This window comes from Manihot esculenta, chromosome 2 (assembly GCF_001659605.2).
Source record: "Manihot esculenta cultivar AM560-2 chromosome 2, M.esculenta_v8, whole genome shotgun sequence".
NCBI lineage: Eukaryota > Viridiplantae > Streptophyta > Magnoliopsida > Malpighiales > Euphorbiaceae > Manihot > Manihot esculenta.
Genome location: NC_035162.2, coordinates 6,294,984 through 6,314,992, shown reverse-complemented (window position 1 = coordinate 6,314,992; position 20,009 = coordinate 6,294,984). Strand labels below are relative to the sequence as shown.

The window sequence follows — 20,009 nt, the reverse complement described above, 5'->3', positions numbered from 1 at the left end:
GATTTAGGTTGACTATTTAATATTTAATGTGATTAATATTTCAGATTTCCATATTATTATGTCTATAAAATTTCAAATATTCAAATTTTATTTTTGAATTTGAACATTTCAGATTTCCATATTTAGTTATTTAATTAACATGTTAAATTATAACAAAATCTATTTAATCATTTAATGTGACTTTCATAATTCCGTACTTATACATGCTAAACGTAACAGAAGACAAAATAACAGCAAGACTATATTTTTAGTATAATAATTTTAGAATATATAACACATTACCAAGGTTACATTTCACTGTTGGATTGTTGATCTAATCCGTACAAGTCTGTTCTTTTTTCTTCTTTAAAATATATTAGACATAACAAGAGTTAAACCGCCAAATAAAATTTATTCTAGTTGTAAGGAATCATCAGCTTCTCCTGTTTTGTGTTTAGAAAAATAAATAGGTCTACAGAAGATGGTAAATTAAGATAGAAGGAAGTACTTTAACTTTTTCATATCTACTCAAATTGAAAGATATCATACATTCAAAATAAATAATTTTAAGGAAAGGAGAATACTTCTCAATGAAATTGCGCATATCGGGAGGGAGAGAGAAATGATTTTCTCATTGAAAGAAACGCACAACGCGTGCACCGGAATACATGCAAGTCTCGGCTAACAAAACTAACATTCCCGCCCACGTGAAAGAAACAGAAAAAGAGGAATACAAGTGAAACGGTGCGCATTACTACGAATCCAAACCACACCGTTTCATTAACAAAACAGAAATCAAAGTCTAGCTGACCAGTAAAGATGCTCTCATTTTTATAAACTGGATTAACGTGAGAATAATAATAAGAGAAGCTAACTACATTACGAAACCTTTGCACTCCACAGAACTTGCGAATTTATGCAAACAAGTAGGAAGTGGCAATAGTTGATTGGACAGTTTTGGGCTACTTTCTTCAGAATCATTGTTGTGCACCTGGGCTCCTAATTTGAGTTTCAAATACTTTTCAATCATAATTCTAAACATTAAAAAACTCTATTCAATTAGGAATATCAATTCAAGAACAAGTTCTTTCTAATAACCCATTTAGCAAAAAGTTACAGAAAAAAAAAATCATGGGCAGAACTCATAAATTAGAACGAGGAACAAATAAAAAGGTCAATTTGATCACATCCTAAGCAGGAAATCCACCTAACCTTAATTATCAACTTCACAAATCCCAATGCATAAATAAAATCATTCCCACTTCTCAAACCGTGGTTCTTTCTGATTTCTACAACCGCTCTCCGGGGATCCTATAATCTAAAAAGTTCTAAATGTTATCAAGTTCCTCGGTGCGAATTCATAGCTGTCAATGAACGGGCACGGTTTGGATCCTGGCCAAATCCAGAACCGGACCAACATGGTAGGAATCTAAGACAACCAAAGAGTTCCCCACTACTTCACTTTTGATTTAATTAATGCTTCATCTCAATCCAGTTCAACCAATTAAATCAAATCCAATTGTTAAAATCTTTACTTCTTATAAGTGAAACCCAACTTAAGCTCAAAATCAGGCAGTTGTCCAAACAAATCATCTGATTTTGATTTGATTTATGACAATTCTAGTCAAATCTGGATTTGACCAATTTCAATCGGCTTTAAATGGGTTTGTCCAGACCCGACTGGCTCCCTGTGTCTAGCTAATAATAGTATCCTTTCCCCCTTCTAAAAGAAATTTCTGATGCCTATGAATAATAATAATAATAACTAACAAGGCGTGCAATACCATGCATGATTGCCAAAATGAAAAAGCTTTCAGCAAAAGAAAACACAAAGCGATATCCCACCTAAGTAAATGTAAAAGTGACCATAAAGCTATTAATGTGATACAAAAAAGGGAAAGTTTATACGAGCCAAAATCAATAATCACAAAATTAAGAAGGGATGAGTAAACAACGAACATGTTCATACTACTTGGTAATTCTCTGCTACCAATTGCGTCCTCTGAGAAAATTTTGGGGGAGGTCCACCTCTCAGAGGCAGAACATTGGCAACCTGCCAAAAAAAAAAATCCATGTTTCACCATTGACCATGTCAAAGAATTTCTTCACTTAATTTTATATGTGACTTTCATGAATTGTCTGTATGGCCTATACACATTTTGCGTTTTGATTTTCAAATATAAATTTAAAATATTTTATAAAAGTATGATTTATGAATTATAATTAGCATGGGATAACAAATGATAAGGAAAAGCAAACCTTCAGGTCACTGTATGTGCTAGGCGCTGAAAATTGAACAGAAATAGGGAAGAATGCTGACGAATCTGCTGGAGGCACAACAAACTCCATTGATCCACTGCCAAAAAATAAAATAGGATATTATATCAAAAGCAAAAGGTACTATAAGAGCATAAGACATATATAGTCTGAAAGAGATTAGCACACTCCAACATTTTTCTCACCTGCGGTTAGAGTGGTCAATTAGAAGAATGGACCAGTCCAGGACGGAATTTCTCGAGTCATATCTGCAGTTAAAAAGGATAAGCACGGTTAAAGCCTTCTTTAACTGAAACAATCATGTAAAATATGAAAAAGAAACTCTTGATAAATGAGTGAACAAGAAGGACTGATTTAAAGTACATAAATAAAATTGTAAAATCTTTACACAATATCATCACATATTTTCTCCAATTTTCAAGAGGCCTACCAAAATCCTGCCTCTCCTAAAACCACAACAGCAAGTGATGAAACGCTTCCACCATATGACACCTTATATCACCTCAATGTTGACAACATATCATATCACATAGTTTGTTGCACCCTTTCATTCAATTTCACACTTTAAAGAGAGTGGAATTGAAAGCATCACCTCTTATATTCATTGATTTTGGGTTACTTCAAAATAGGCGAAGTTCATAGCAGAAAGAAAAAAGAGGAAGCAAAAGTCAATATTTGTTAAGACATGCACTAAACATGTAATGATCAAATGCATCCTAACCAAAATGCAAAGATACACTGCATAAATATATCAACATTCTAACCTCCATTCTCCATCAATCTGCCTAACACTTGGTGCCTCTCGAAGAGCTGGAAGAGGTACTGAGATCACAACATTTCGCAGATCAAACAAGGATGAAGCCTCATATTCAATGCTGACAAAAGTTTCATTTCCAGAAACAGAGGGCCAGCAGTTGACTACAGGACAAACGGATTCAATCAACCATTAGGAGCATGCAAGAGTAATTATGAACCAGAAAAATAAGCTAAATAGAAGCTTGTACACACTTGTCAATGGCACCATTGACTCATCGGCACTTTGCATTCTCCATTTCAAAAGGCCAACACCTGCTGCATCACCAGTGGGGAAAGGTCTATTAGGATCCTTCAAGCCTAGAATATTTTCATTAGCAAATAATTCTTTGTTCATGTTGGGGTGTGTCTTGAAGAGAATGCCTGGATTTCCACCAGTTTCAATCTGGAAAGAAGACAATAGCATACATTTATATCAATAAGAGCTAGCAGTAAAGCTCATAGAAAGTTTGATGATTGAAAACATAAATATACTCAATTAATCATTGTTAATAATTTTGTATGGGCATTAAACATGCATCGTTTGCATAAAACATTCAATCTACTTGATGGCAGCTCATTCACAGGAAAACATGATCCACTATTGTACTGCACCTAATATCATACATTGAGTTATCAAGAAACAGCAAAAGGATCAACTCACCAGCTATATTTTCATAGCTAGACATATTAAACATCATCTAATTTACCAAATAAATTTAAAAAAAAAGGAGTAGCGACAACTCAAATAGATGCCATTGCTATCACTTGGCAAGTATTGTACACTCTCATCTACAATTCTAGTAAGAAAAAGAAAAAGATAAAATTTAGAAGTGGGAAAAATACAGAATATCTATTTATAAATAATAGAAAAACGGGCAAGTCATAGCTGTTTAAAATACGAAAGTTATAGAAGAGAACTTCCCTTGTGCATAGATATCAATATATCCCTCTAACTACGAAACATTAAATGTTACTGAAAATTACCTAACATCAATGATTATTTTTTTCGTTCCTGGATCAGAAGGTGAAAACTTTAAATTACAGAATACCATGGGAGTTACAAAAGAGAGATAAATAAACCTGCACATAAATAAAAATAAGAAAAGAGGATAGCAGGAGGGAGAGATTACCTGAACTTGGATTAACCCATCTTCTTGATTAACAATCTGAAGTGACAATTGCCCTTGAACATCAAAGTTATTCATTCCACCATCTCGTCTCAGAGTCACATTGATTTTCTCCTCAACGGTCAAAGTGATGGGATCAGTTGGTGGTGCCACGGCAGATCTGGATTGGCCAGGCTTTGTTTGCACTTCATCAAGAATCACTTCACCTTCTGCTTTCAGTGATTCCAAAAATTGGTTTGTCCTTTGCGTTTTACCAAGCTTCATACCAAGACCTTTAGGAGGAGCAGTGGCAGATGATGGCTGACGACCTGGTATTAAATAATCATAGTTCTCATGAATTAAATAGTTCCAACAGACATTTACTATGCTAGCATTCCCAAAAAGAGGAAGCAGCAGGAGAATTTGTAAGCTGAGGAAGCATAAAGAATATTGGAACAACAATGTAAAACAGGAAGATAAGCAAGAAAATATAGAGAAAAATAGATAAAGGACGGACAAAATTTGAGGAGGGGAAGACATGAAGAGCAAACAAAAGAATGGCAAATCCAAAGTGCCCTACACCTCAAAAGGTATGGGCACTGAAATCCTAAAGTTAAGCCTACAATTATGTATCCCAATTACATAGTAACTCACAAAATAAGATCCCAAGGATAGGAAATTAATATGACAAGTATGAAATATAATTATTAAAATCATTAGTTAATTGAGAAGGCCCAAATTTCTTTGATCAGTCCTCCATCTAAATTCAAGGATATATAGAACACATTTTGATTATTTTCAAAAATTTCACAAATCGTCTGCAATTCATATTTATAGGCAATTCAGAAGAAATTGTCTATCAAACATCAAATTAAACATAAGTTATTAAAACAAAGCAGCTTCTAGAGTTCTTTCAGAGACACAGGAAGAAACCTTTAGATTTGCTGGAGAAGGAGTCAACATCAGTGGTCAATCCAAACCCAGAACCACTTCCAAAACCACCATCACTGCTAGAAATGCTCATATCACTGAATTTACTCTCAATTCTTCCAGAACCCATTGACTGTAAGGACATAAATCCTCCTTTATCACCTCTATTCTTTTCAATCTGCAAAATGCAGGACATATTAATGATAGATTTGCATTTATGACATAGATCCTGTTTTCTTTGCTTATTATTTTCACTTGAGGAGCCTTCCCAGATACCTTGCTTTTGTCAATCTCACTAGCTTTCCGCTTCATGACATCCTTTGTTTCATTGATCTTGCTCTGCAATACCAATTTGTGCAATTTCTCTTCATGACTCTCCATCTCGCAGTACTGCTTAACCTGTGCAACAGTCACATTTTCCTTGTGTCCAAGAGAGATGACCTCATCAAATGCAAAAATCAACTCAAAAGCTGTCTTACAAATGCCCTCTTCATCAAGAGATAAAGAGTATTCAGGCACCTAGAAACACTTAAGGAATCAACAAATTGTGCCTGCATCATCATTTCTACATAATAAGTTATGCTTCAAATGTTTAGAGTTGGGCCCCAGAAAAGGAAAAAAATGCTGCAAGCACTAGATAAAACTGTGAGCCAGCAAGAACACAAACAGATGAAGATAAAGGGAGCAGCAAGATGCCAACACCACTAGTAACCACTCAAAGATGTTGCCAAAAGATCATGAAAACCACATTTTAAGAACATAGTTAGTTAACATCAAAGTGCAAAGGAGGATACAAGCTTGGAGAGCAGCCTCAGAGTCTCCAAATCTTCAAGAATGTTGCTCTGTTTATTGGTCACAAGTAGCAAGTACAAAGCCTCTATTGGCTGGTAAACATATCGCACATTTTCAGTCTCAACATATGTGTGCTGCTTTCCAGTTCCTATCAATTTGGGAAAGGCTGCAAGAAGACCTTCGATTCTCATACGAGACATGTCCACAAACTGCCTAGAAACAAGCACTGCAATATAAAAAAAATGTCAAGGCAAAACATTTTCAATATATTTTGTTGCAAAAATTTGATTACCATCAATCAAAACATAGGCAACTATGATACAGGACCAAGGTTGCCTAATACACAATTACTGAATTTCAGGAAGACAAAACAACTAATGTACAGGGAAACCCCATTGAAAAAAAATGCATTGGAAATTAATATTATACAGATTTAAAAGTGAAATTCTATGTATTTGCTTGCTGAATGGAGGTTAGAGTTGAATAACTTTAAACATTTATCAAAACTATTGACCAGCAAAAGGATCTCATACAAATCAATTATTTCTATTATAAACAATGAAACCTACATAAGGCATGGAAAACTAATGCAGAAACAAACAGTTAAAGATAGGATGATAAGAAATAAGCCAGAAAGCATAAACTCACCTTTCCCAGACTTGCTGACTATGGAAGCAGCAAGAACAACCTGTACAGTTTATAAAATAATAACAGAACAATAAGTTAAGTTTACAAAATTAGAACATTGTAATGAATTTAAAAAGATAATAATAAAGGAGAAGTTAACAATGTTACCATTTTCAATTAATCAGAGAAATAGACCACAGAAAAGTTTGTATTTAACAGCCCCTGAAAAAAGAAATTCAGTTAACATCACCAGGAAAAAAAAAAGTTAAGAGCAGTTCAACTTCAATTAATTTTAATTTCAAGCTGTTATTTCCAATTAAACAAACAACTAGTTAGTTAAATATTAAACAAGACAAAGTGATCTAAAATCTTGAGGAAACCCCCATCTCGGATCTATACATAATCTATCACCAATCAAACAGACATAAGCAACAGTTAACAGGTCAGTTTGATTACTAAGAAAGTAAGGAAATGAAAAGAAACGAAAAAAGAATCTGAGATCAGGATTGCAATGACCAATGCGCATTCTATCTACACAAGTCTTACGACAAAAATAATCAGTTGTTCGTACATCTATTTCCCCATTCCTACTTTTACTGCCTTCACACAAATAAAGGTATTTAGCCTATGCTTAACTGTAAGTTTTAGATTGCTTCATCAGTAAGGACATCATTCTCTGAGATTACAGACATGTATAGCAGCAACCCAGAAAAAGATGAGAACAGAACATTCCAAAACACACAAGAGAGAGAGAGAGAAACATGAACTCTATTATCTAAATAGTTTCAATATCTACAGTTCAGAAAACAAATAAATGTAATATAAGCGAAATTCACTCAATAATCTGTTGAGAATTGGGGAAGGTATTCATTGTTCATCAAGAACCCTACCACTACCACAAAGAGGACTGGAAGATCAAGTGAAATCGTTGAGAATTGGTGAAGATTCACTGCCAACGGAAAGTGAGCAGAGAATCATATAAAGCAAAGTGTAAAGGATATATATAATCTAAGAGAGATAAACATGAGAATAAAAAGATTGAAATATAAATCTGAAGAACAACATAGAATTGCGAGAGAGATCTGAAATTGCTGACTCACCTGGGATCTAGTCGCTGGTATGAGGTATCCTCGAAGCAAAGAAGAAGAGGGTGGAAAGAGTGAACGGACCGATTCGAAGAAGAAAATGGTATTGGGTTTTATAGGGTCAACCGACTACACAATGGGCTCGGAGCCCAAAGGCCGAACCTCTTTGTATTCGAGTAACAACAATATTTTAATAAATTAATAAATGAACATGTTTAATTTCAAATTTTCAATATGTAATCGAATTATTACTAAATTGACGTGAATCGTTTCAATAGTTACGCGTTTGGGGTAATCGTATTATTACTAATATTACTACTAAAGACAACATAAAAGAAATCCTTTTTGTCAATGTAATCAGCCCAGAATGCGAGCTTGAGCTCGTCCATAGGGACAAGCTGGAAGCAGAGGAGGTGAAGCCCACGTCTCATCTATACAGCCAACAGTAACGTTGGACTCGCTGAGTGACTTTCCATTGTGCAAAAAAGGCTTCATTGTATTATCCTCCCATTTGAGGCTAAAAACCAAAAAGGCCTTGTGATTACATTTTGCGTAGCTGGGTGTTATTGTTGCTGCAATATAAATATAACCGGTAGATTTTTGTGCCATAGATGCTCGCAAGTCACGGAGAAGTGGGGGTGAGCAAATGAATTTTTTTTTTTTTGGTGTCGAAGTGAGCAAATGAAATTTAATTGTTATAGGGAGTAATAATTAATTTGACTAAAGATTTTAAAAGTTTAATTTTTAACTATTGGTTCAATATTAATCAAATTAACTAGATTAATAGGTATAAAAATTAACTCTTATTTTATTTAGTAATATATATTATTTATAATATTTTTAATGATTTTTAACGATAATACAATAACTATAGTTATAATTTTTATTATTAACATTTTATTTGAGAAAAAAAATTAAATTGCTATTACATAATTTATATGTTACATTTTTTTATTAATTTGACTTTGACCAAATAATTAATCATTTTTATATATCATAATTTTCACAACATTTATAGTTACTATTATATTACTAACATATCTTATATATGAAATTCCAGTTACTATGCCCCTAATTTTTAAGTCCTATTCTTTTTTTTTCTGGTAAATTAAGTCCTATTCTTTTAATATCATGTCAAATTCATTCTAATATAAAAGGCTAGACGAAGATTAATGGCAATTTTTCTTGAAAAAAAAAAAAAGAAAAGGAAAAAAAAGGTAATCTACTCAACTGTGCTGTACAATTTTTTACAGTGAAAGAACGTGTTAAAATCGCAAATTTTTGTCCAGCTGCCCCTACAAATTTTTTTCTTTTTCCTCTCTTTTTTAAAAATAATGCTACCTGTCAAAAGAAATAGCTCGTGGAAATTTGAGATACACACAAATATGAAGAAAGTACTCAGGATTCTTCAGATTATTAACTACCCAAGAAAAGGGTATCTCAAGTTTTGGTTGAATCCCTTGAATGCGGACAAGTTTAATTCCAGCAGCACCAGATGTGCAGGGAGGCTCCACTCTTTCCTCCGTTGCCATTCTGTTGCTGCTCAAATCTTCTGACGAAACTACGTGTATTTGTTCATCTTCACCTTCTATTCTAAATGGTTCCTCATTATCCACCAAAAATTCTGGCATTAAACGTTTCAGTGCATCACGCAGGGTGAAACATCTACCTGCAGAACAAAATCAAGGAGCAACGTCATAATCCAGAAGGAACTGAGGCAGGTCATCTACTTTTCACAGAATAGAGAAAACATCATGATTTTTGTGATTTTGTATGTAACCAGACAGATAGATCAAAATCAAACACACAAAAATGCATGATGAGTATTAAATTTCCATATTTTATCATGACTTGCAAGACAAAATTAGATAAGACTTCCCACCATGAGAAGCAACTCATCAGTGACATGAGAAAATTACCATCATGGATAATTTATTAATTTGTGTAAATTTGAAGGACAACAGTTTTTTAAAATGTTTCCGAAAGTGAATCACAGACATTTTACCACAGCAAAAGTGTAACCTATTTAGTTAGTTGAGCCAGTTAGTTTTGTTTGTTAGCTGTGTTAGTTAGGCATTTTACTCTCAGCTTGTATATATAAACCAATGGCAGCTTCACCTTACAATCAATGAGAATTCTCTTGATTCTCCCATGTGTTTTTATGCCTCCAAATTCTAATACTATAAGACTCAAAATAATCCAAAAGTTAATAGCAACTTCATGTAGAATAACTATTATGGGAAAGCATCTCCTTAATAGCCCTTGAAATGTTCAAGTTTTGCCATTAAGACCCTAATTGAAACTTATGTGCCAATGAGATCTCCAAAATTGCAAGTGCTGGTGCTATTGCAATTCACCAGTCACCACAACCATAAGTAGAAGGTAAGACGCACACCATTACTGCAAGCAGACACAGATATTGATCGCCGATTATCAAATCTATAGACTAGTAAAACGGCAACAAACAGTTACAACCAAAATTCGTATGCAAAAATTATTGAATTTTCATTTTCCCGTTTTACTTATTTCCAAGTTAGCATTGAAGGTACATTTGTAATAAATTATTTTGCTACCATATGGACTTCTGCTTGCTACATTAACACACTAATTTATTTGCCATCATTAAATTTAAATGTAATTAATAACACAATAACAAAGAAGCCAGGGTGCTTAATAAAACATAAGTTTCAAAGTGGAACTCGATAACAAAAACTCAAAAAATTCCAGTCACTTTAATAGCTTTTCCTAAACATTAGATGTTCATGTGGATTCACCATGCAGAATCATACATGTCGTCAGTGTGAAGTAATTTAATGACACTAACACAACGTAGTCCCTCTGTTATGTAATGATGTATCAATGGTAAGAATGACACTTGCAAACTTTTAAGAGGTATAGCTTACCTTCTTCTTTGCGGAACTCAATAGGCCGGTTTATATAAGAAATTTGGTCCCAACTATCAAATGTAGGCATATCTTCAAAATCCTCACTAACAGTGCAGATGTACAATCGAACAGGAATTTTACCTGACAAAGTATCAATAACATGCGTTTGATGAGAAGAAGTAGAAAAAATAGTATCTTATCCACCATGTAACAATTTTTTATCAAATACAAACAACTTTGCAGTTCCTTTTTGCCACTCAAGAACAAATTAAAACATTTCAAATTTTGATAGAAGACAATACTAATCTTGGGTGGCTAACCAAAAAAAGTATTAGGTTTGAAGTGAAAAATGAAGTTTATAATTAGACATCTGCATCATGTTAAGTGTTCATTCATTTCATACTTGTATCCACCAAAATATCACGTCATGCATGTTCATAATGTAATCTTTGATCAACAGCTGCACCAGGCACGCACTTATTCACTGAGAATTTTTCTGTGTTAAAATTGAATATTACCATCATGTAATAGGCTGAAAATTAGCAAGTTCCACAAAAAAGAAAAAATGTTTAATTGCTTGTTATCTTTTTAATTAGGTACCACAAAACCCAACTTTTTAGAGAGGTATATTATTTCAGCTTCACAGTATTTCTTTCAGGCTTTTGTAGAAAGTTAATCTGGATATTCAGCAATGAAATAAATAATTTTTTATTGTTTTTTTAATCTTTTAATTGAGTACTAAAAACAATAAAAATAAAATAGCAATGTGGAACATTCCAGCTTCAGACATTTCTTTTGGGCAAGTCAATAAGCATTGTGCATGTTGGACTATCTGTGGTCAAGATGAAGTGCCCCAACAACACACTAATGAAATGATGAACAAATAGATAATCAGTACACAAAACAGAGTACTCATAACTGAGTTATAGAGGACTTTACAACAGAGTACTAATAACTGAGTTATGGAGGACTTTACAGTCATCATTTGTAGACTAAAGACCTGATCAAGACTGTAGAGAACTCTATGTAACAAATGATATTCTTACTCCCCCCAACTTCCTGATCTGCTTGTAATAACTAGTAATAAGCATAATAGTTTAAATGCTCAATTCACAAAAGCCTTGTTACACTTAAATCACCTCATCAAGTTAAAACCATTCAATTAAATACAGATTTTAGTTTTTTGCTTACCTGCCTTTGTTTGCCCACTTTCTGCCGCCTCACCAGTGGTCTTTCGAGATTTTTGTGAGCACAAATCTGTTTTCAATGTATAGTCATCCTCAATTATACCAATTTTAAGCTTAGATGACGTGCGTATGTACTCTTCCAAATTACCTGCCACAAAAATCAGCTCGCAAGTAGGAAAGTAAACAAGTTGGGTGAGCTAATTGAAATTTAGTGCTGACAACAAGCAATGAAATGTAGTAAGATTACTACCACTAATTTAGAAAAAGGAAGTAGAGAACAGAAACAATTAAATCAAAAACCAATTCAAATTCTACTCTATCTTCCAAGAATAGTTAATAAGTTAGCGATGCCACATGTGCATGCCTGTCCACAAGGTGGCACAAAAGAGATTTTTTGCACAAGATTCAAGTAATTAAAGCCCACACATATAAAAATATGCAGTGGTTCTTTGTAGAAATCTTTGTAAACTTATATGTCTAATAACTGCCTTTCAACTGTGAATGTGGATGAAATACAGGAGCAGGATTTTACTGAAGCAAGCCATCAATATTCCAATTACTAAGAGAGAATTAACGAGTCTTCAAAGCTATCGTGGAACTATTACAAACATTAGAGCATCTATCCAATTTCATAACTTAAACACAGAAATCCACATAGACTATCCAATCCATTACCAAGTGAGCATAATCCTATTATTTTTTTGAAATAAGCTCAATCCATTTATTTTGGCAATTATAGAAGAACACAAAACCATGACTAATACGCCTCGTGAAAATAAAATAATTTAAAAAATTTGTCTTATGTAATTTCAATTTTGGCAACTTTCAAGCAATGAGGCCAACGTACCATTCATCACAGAGTGCCAGAGTACCACCTGATCAATTTGAGACATGTGCATAACATTCTTGCAATTTCCACTAATTATGTAATCTGCCTGTAGTATAATTGAATAATGTAAGAAATCAATTTTAAAACATATGCTTCTTATCCTACAGAACCTAAATACTTAAAATCAAAATGATACCAGTGGATCATCCAACAAAAGAAGGGAGTAAAAAGCAAGAAAAGGCCATCCAAGCATATAATAAGATTCAGTACCTAGTAAATACAATTAAGTAAAGATATATCCCCCTTAGTTTTAAACTTATTCTTAGTTTTAGATTTATTTTTCTGTCTTCAGGCTCAGGGATTAATGCTTTGTGAGCTTCATGTTGAGAATGCTTTTTAAAAGTTCACACTGGCATTTTTTATCCCTCTGTAAACTCTCTAACCTGGAGAGTGCAGATGTCAGTTAAGAGTTTGTATATTGAGTGTGGGATTGCCTCCATCAAAACAGCTTAAGCCAATTTGAATTGACTCCTCCTTGCTTTATATTTTCATTCAATTCTTTGTTAGTGTAGAAAGATAATATTTGTTATTGTATCACAATAAAAATTACAACCTATTTGTACATGAGAGAAAGTATCTAATGATGGCCCTTGACACTAATGATACTTGGGAGTTGATGTCCTTGCCCCCCGAAAAGCGGGCTATTGGGTGCAAATGGGTGTTTGCCGTGAAAGTAAATCCTGATGGATCTGTTGCTCGCCTCAAGGCCCGTTTAGTGGCCAAAGGTTATGCACAAACTTATGAAGTTGACTATTCTGATACATTTTCCCCAGTTGCCAAGCTCGCATCTGTTCGATTGTTTATTTCCTTGGCAGCTACACATGATTGGCCTTTGCATCAACTGGATATTAAAAATGCTTTTCTTCATGGTGATCTTCAGGAGGAGGTTTATATTGAGCAACCACCTGGCTTTGTTGCTCAGGGGGAGTCAGGCAAGGTTTATAGACTTCGAAAATCCTTTTATGGCTTGAAACAGAGTCCTCGGGCATGGTTTGGCAGGTTTAGTGAGGTGGTCCAACAGTTTGGAATGAAGATGAGTAAGTGTGATCACTCAGTGTTTTATAGAAATTCTGATAGTGGAGTAATTCTGCTTGTAGTATATGTGGATGATATCGTTATCACAGGAAGTGACATTGTTGGCATCACATCCCTAAAAGAATTTCTTAAAACACAGTTTCATACAAAGGATTTGGGTTCATTGAAATATTTCTTGGGAATCGAAGTTATGCGGTGTAAGAAAGGCATCTTCTTGTCTCAAAGAAAATATGTTCTTGATTTGTTAGCAGAAACTGAAAAATTGAGTGCTAAACCTTGTAGTACCCCAATGACCCCTAACCTTCAACTTATCACAGAAGACAGTGAGTCATTTGCAGATCCTGAATGGTATAGAAGATTAGTTGGCAAGCTGAATTATTTGACGGTGACTCGTCCTGATATTGCATATTCAGTGAGTGTAGTAAGTCAGTTTATGATCTCTCCTACTGTTGCCCAGTGGGATGCTTTGGGACAGATTCTTTGTTACCTTAAAGGGGTCCCAAGGCGAGGGCTATTCTATGGTAACCATAGGCAGTCAAATATTGAATGTTTTTCTGATGCTGATTGGGCAGGCTCGAAGGTTGATAGGAGGTCAACTACTGGGTATTGTGTTTTTGTGGGAGGTAACTTGGTCTCATGGAAAAGTAAGAAGAAAAATGTGGTCTCCCGTTCTAGTGCTGAATCTGAATATTGAGCCATGGCACAAGCTATTTGTGAAGTCTTGTAAGTACGTCAACTATTAGAAGAAGTTGGGTTCACAAATTCGGTGCCTGCTAAGTTGTGGTGTGATAATCAAGCAGTTATCCACATTGCCTCTAATCCAGTATTTCACGAGAGAACTAAATACATCGAGATTGATTGTCATTTTGTTCGTGAAAAGGTCCAACAAAAGATAATATCAACAGGACATATCCGAACTGGAGAACAATTAGGAGATATCTTCACTAAAACTCTAAATAGAACTCGAGTTGATTATATATGTAACAAGTTGGGCATGATTAACATTTATGCTCCAACTTGAGGGGGAGTGTTATAGGTTATAGGAAGTAAATATGTTAATATAGGAAGTAAATATTGATAGATGGGTTAGTTACTTGGCGTGCTGCAATGGAAGAGGAAATGATGGCCCTTGACACTAAACGGGCCTTGAGACAAGCAACAGATCCATCAGGATTTACTTTCACGGCAAACAATCATTTGCACCCAATAGCCCGCTTTTCTGGGGGCAAGGACATCAACTCTCAAGTACCATTAGTGTCAAGGGCCATCATTTCCTCTTCCATTGCAGCACGCCAACTAGGATAGGACAAAGCCTCAATAACAGTTTTGGGAACTGAAATAGAATCTAAAGCAGTGGCAAAACAACAAGAAGAAGAGGATAATTGATCATAAGAGACACAAGCTGAAATAGGATAAGTGCAAGTACGTTTACCTTTGCGAAGAGCAATGGGTAAATCCAAATCAGACAGTGAAGGATCAGTGGGAGCAGGATCTGTCAAGGAAGAAGCGGATAGTGGAGCGGAATCAGAGTCCTCTAAGCGTCTGGAATACATATGAAAGATGGGAGGGCGACTTGGCACATGAGCAAAAGGTGTAGGAGTAGTCTGAGAAGACAGAGAGCGAACAGTGTATAACAAAAGGTCATCTTCCTCCCCTTGAGTGTTATAAACAGATGATGGCGGAAAAAACGGAGTGGACTCAAAGAATGTTACATCCGCAGACACAAGATACCGATTCAGATCAGGAGAAAAACAACGATTCCCTTTCTGACGTCGAGAGTAGCCAAGGAAGACACATTTGAGTGATTTGGGATCCAATTTAGTAACCTGTGGACGAACATCACGAACAAAACAAGTACACCCAAAGATACGTGGCTCAATAGGAAACAAAGATTTAGTGGGAAACAAAATATTATAAGGAATATCACCATGAAGGATGGAGAAAGGCATGCGATTGATCAAAAAACAAGTCGTGGATACAGCATCAGCCCAAAAACATTTAGGTACTTTCATTTAGAATAAGAGGGCTCTGGCTACTTCAAGAAGATGTCGATTTTTTCTTTCGGCAACTTCATTTAGTGAAGGAGTGTCAACACAAGAGGACTGATGAAAAATCCTTTTTTATAACAAATAAGATTGAAATTCCCCAAAGAGATACTCTTTAGCATTATTACTTTGCAATATATGAATGGGAATATTGAATTGGGTTTGGATTTCAGTATGAAACGCACAAAAGATAGAAAATAATTCTGAACGACTCTTCATTAAAAATAACCAAGTAGTACAAGAGAAGTCATCAACAAAAGTAACAAAGTACTTAAAGCCAGATTTAGACACAGTAGGACAAGGACCCCCAAACATCTGAATGTACTAACTCAAAGGGGGACGAAGCCCGTTTATTGACTCGAGACACTGAAGGTAAACGATGATGTTTGGCAAATTGACAAGACTCACAATTTAAAACAAACAGAGAATGAAACTGTGGATATAACCTCTTCAAAGCCGAGAGAGAAAGATGCCCCAAACGACAATGAACATCAAAAGGTGTTAAACGCGTGGAACATGCAAGAGATCTAGGTAGTTGCTGATCCAAGACGTAGAGACCCTCTGACTCATGCCCTCTACCAATAATCTGCTTCGTCGAAAGATCTTGAAAAATATAGTGATCAGGAAAGAATGAGACACAACAATTCAATGCACGAGTGAGTTTACTAACAGAAAGCAAATTAAATGCGAACTTAGGGAGACATAACAGAGAGGATACAGAAAGATAAGGGGTTAAGTTGGCATGACCAGAACCCATGACAAAAGATTTAGTACCATCAGCAAGAGTAACATAAGAAGGCGATGCATGAGACTCGAGATTGGCAAAAGGGTAGAATTACCTGACATATGATTGGTAGCACCAGAATCAATAACCCATTTGGAGGATGAAGATACAAGACATGCAGTAGAGGTACCTGACTCGGCAATTACAGTGATACAGGATGAATTAGAGGATTTTAGAGATGTCTGGTATTGGATGAATTGTGCATACTCATCTGCAAATATTAAAATTCCCTGATCTGAAGGGGCCTCAATTGCCATATGCGCCATTTGTGTGCACTGATTCTTATTCTGTAGAACAGTACCCGTGAACAGTACCGATGAACAGTACCGGAAAAAAAAAACAACTCCACCCAACACCCGAACGACAAACAAACCTCAGATCTGACAAGGGGACGGTGTGGCAACTCCAGCAACGGTGAGATCCAAATGTTATCCTTTATGGGTAACCCAAATGAACAGAGCCTTAAGTCTCCAAAAAAAAAAATTTTAAACTTGACGAGAGAGAAAAAAAAATTAAATCTCTACGAGAAAGGCTCTGATACTATGTAGAAAGATAATATTTGTTATTATATCACAATAAATATTACAACCTATTTATACATGAGATAAAATATCTAAACAGTAAAGAGGAAAATCAAGCCTATGATTATACAAGTAACTAACCCATCTATTAATATTTACTTTCTATATTAACATATTTACTTCCTATAACCTATAACGGTTAGAAACTGAAGTGAGACACTACACCTTCATATGCCTTTTTCATGCCATTCACGTGTATCAAGAAAGAGAGAGAGAGGAAGGGAGAAAGAGAAATTGAGCAAAGCCAAGATACAAAACAAAACTCCAAATTCATAGTGTATATATTTGAGGCTAAAGCATATTTAGTACAAGTTGCAACTTGCATGATTATATAAGAGATAAGTGATCGTATGAAAACTAATACAGGTCACCAAGTTCAATTCAAAAAATAGGCAAACATGATCTAACCTCTTTCAATGAATTAATAAAGCTCCACTTTACAGATTCTTCACCTTCACAAGGAATCAATAAACTATTTGGATATCCTCTGAAGTGAACCTGAAAATAAAAATCCAAAATCAACCACTAAATATAAAAGTTATTTTGCAACTATAACCTAAAGCAACTAACCTACAATGTTTCACCCCTAAATATACGTACTGTTATGAATTCAAGATGCCATTAGTAATCATTAACTAGAGAGAGAGAGAGGTTTCTGGTGGAACAGAAACCATGATATTAGTTAAATCAAGTTGTCTGCAGATCACTGTTCATAGTTTCAACAATACACCTGATTAGAACATGAAGAAACAACCAACCTTGGATCCTGGATTTTTGTTAGTTTTGAAACAGCTACTTGTCAATAAAGAGTGAGACAATGGGTTTCACTAAGTGAACAACCCTCTCCAAACTATCAATATCATCACACTTTTTTTTAGCCATCCAAGTAGAGCTAACAAAAATAATTTGTCCCCTGAAATTCTTTCTCTGACATACATATACCAGATAGCTTTTCAAACTATCATAAATATAAAAACACCATACCGTCAAATTCCAAGGCCTTTCCGGTTCAGCACACAGAAGATCAAAGAGAACTCCTGTCGGTATATACCTCCAAGCAACAAATAATCAAACAAATTTCAGCCCACAAAAACACACTTTTCATAAATATTAGAAAGGTTAGAATGGAAAACTCACCACTTGAGAGGCAAGCCCTTATAGTCAAACCAAACGGTGTCGACCCCAGGAGGAAGAGCAGCAGCAAAGTGAGGCTTTATAAGAGGAATAAGCAAAGGCAAGTAGCCAATGCGTGGAGCTATGATAAGGGCTGGAGGAGGAGGAGGAAGAGTCGTCACTTCGGACTCATGTAGATGTATCTGCAGAGGAATTGCACCTCCCCACACATACTTTTGTGCCTCCATTCCTCTTCCCTTATACTCTAATCTCTCACTTTCTAAGGTTATACATATCCAGATCACAAAATTGGTGACAGGATCGGCGATAGGTTGATGAAGAACAAGTGGCTGAAGATGATTTGAGGCTCAGGTGAAGTGTCAGGGTCTGAGCCAAAACGGTGAAGACACCGGAAGTGTAGTCGCGGAAGAAATCCCAACTCTCGCACCAGATTTGAGTCCAACACTACAACTCGTTGCTGCTTTCGCAGTAATTTTCTTTTAAATACAATAAAAGGGTAATACTTTAAGCAAATACATATTTACAACTGATTAGTAAATCACAAACTTAACAAAAATTTTAACGTATTAAACACTTAAATTTCTTTTAAAAAATCATAATAATTAGATGCGTATTAACAATTATGACTTTTATAAAAATTAAGTTCGATTTGTAATTAATTATATTTAAAATTTTATTGATTGGATTTTAAATTTTTATAAATTAATAAAATTATCTATTTAATTTTATTAATTTATAAAAATACGGAGCATATCTGACTAGTCATTAGTATATTTGATCAAATTTGATTTTTTTATAATTTTTAAATAATATAATTAATTTATATTTAATTATTATAATTTTTATAAATTTATATATTTAATAGATTATTATTTTAATTCAAATATTTAATAAATTAATGTACTAATATTTTCATACACATACTTTATTATATCTTAAATAAAAAGATAAACTTATCACAAATATAATTAATTTTTAAATTATTTTAAAATTAGTAATATAATTTTTTACAGCAAAATTAGTAATATAATTTAAAAAAATAATTTAAAAACTAATTTTTTTTTAATTGAGAATTGAAAATTTAGGGAATAAAACTTTAAATCTCTTAAATTTATTTAAATACACTTAATGAATGCAATTATCAAATATACGTAGCATGAATTAAGTCTTTAAGTCTGTACTAAAAAAAATTTTATATTAATTTTATTATATAAACATCACACAGATTACTTTATTACTAAAATATTTTGTAAAATTAATAAAATTTATTTTTTCAATATATATTGTAACGAAAAAAGTTAAAATTAAAGGGGCTCTTGAGCCTTCTAATCAATATTAATACAATTGTTAACCGGTTAAACTGTAACTTTGTTTTTATAAAATGAATGAAATGTTTTCATAAATTAAAAATTAAAATTTTAAAAAATATTGCAGGGTTTGATAAACGATATTATATATTATATACGACAACAGAATTAATAAAAAAAGAATTTTTATCAATTAAAATTTAATTGTTTCAATGCGTTGTAAATTTTTTCTATTTTGAATGAACGAGAAGAATGATATATAAGAATGCGGTAGAAATAAAATATAATGAAAATAAATTAATCATATGATAAATCACCAAAACTAAAATACCCTATATAGTTGTTGTACAGTTCTTATCATTCCATACCAAATATGAATAACAGTGCCCTAATCCACAATCCCCGCACCAATCCAGGCCCTCATTTGTCGACCCTTGGGGACCAACTTGTGCACTACGTTCATTTCCATCAGGATTCAGGGGAACTTCCTCCTTCCACGAAATCTTACTCACCATGTGAGCTTGCGTGTTTGCCTTTTCTAGCTAGGTTTTCCTGCGAGTTATATTTGGAC

General features: G+C 34.1%; 2 protein-coding genes across 5 annotated transcripts; both read right to left on the bottom strand.

Annotated features, from left to right (window-relative positions):
• Nucleotides 1–588: 588 nt before the first annotated feature.
• Nucleotides 589–7,697, bottom strand: LOC110609328 (coatomer subunit delta). 4 transcript variants are annotated; one of them, XM_043954053.1, is made up of 13 exons: nucleotides 7,607–7,697; nucleotides 6,675–6,728; nucleotides 6,528–6,567; nucleotides 5,882–6,105; nucleotides 5,364–5,606; nucleotides 5,091–5,265; nucleotides 4,182–4,486; nucleotides 3,265–3,454; nucleotides 3,021–3,174; nucleotides 2,442–2,504; nucleotides 2,239–2,335; nucleotides 1,939–2,032; nucleotides 589–978 (listed from the first exon to the last, which is right to left on the bottom strand). In XM_043954053.1, the coding sequence occupies exons 2-12, from the start codon at nucleotides 6,675–6,677 to the stop codon at nucleotides 1,943–1,945; spliced, it is 1,584 nt and encodes a 527-aa protein (XP_043809988.1). In that variant the 5' UTR covers nucleotides 6,678–6,728; nucleotides 7,607–7,697; the 3' UTR covers nucleotides 589–978; nucleotides 1,939–1,942. The 4 variants fall into 4 exon arrangements, with proteins under 4 accessions (XP_043809988.1, XP_043809989.1, XP_021604525.1 ...); XM_043954054.1 differs by having other exon boundaries at nucleotides 589–970; XM_021748833.2 differs by lacking the exon at nucleotides 589–978 and adding an exon at nucleotides 7,397–7,455 and having other exon boundaries at nucleotides 1,826–2,032; nucleotides 7,607–7,688.
• Nucleotides 7,698–8,797: 1,100 nt separating this feature from the next.
• On the bottom strand, nucleotides 8,798–18,607 carry LOC110609682 (autophagy protein 5). Its single transcript, XM_021749448.2, has 7 exons — nucleotides 18,135–18,607; nucleotides 17,982–18,048; nucleotides 17,406–17,495; nucleotides 12,511–12,598; nucleotides 11,668–11,811; nucleotides 10,495–10,617; nucleotides 8,798–9,260 (listed from the first exon to the last, which is right to left on the bottom strand). The coding sequence occupies exons 1-7, from the start codon at nucleotides 18,356–18,358 to the stop codon at nucleotides 8,929–8,931; spliced, it is 1,068 nt and encodes a 355-aa protein (XP_021605140.1). The 5' UTR covers nucleotides 18,359–18,607; the 3' UTR covers nucleotides 8,798–8,928.
• Nucleotides 18,608–20,009: the final 1,402 nt, after the last annotated feature.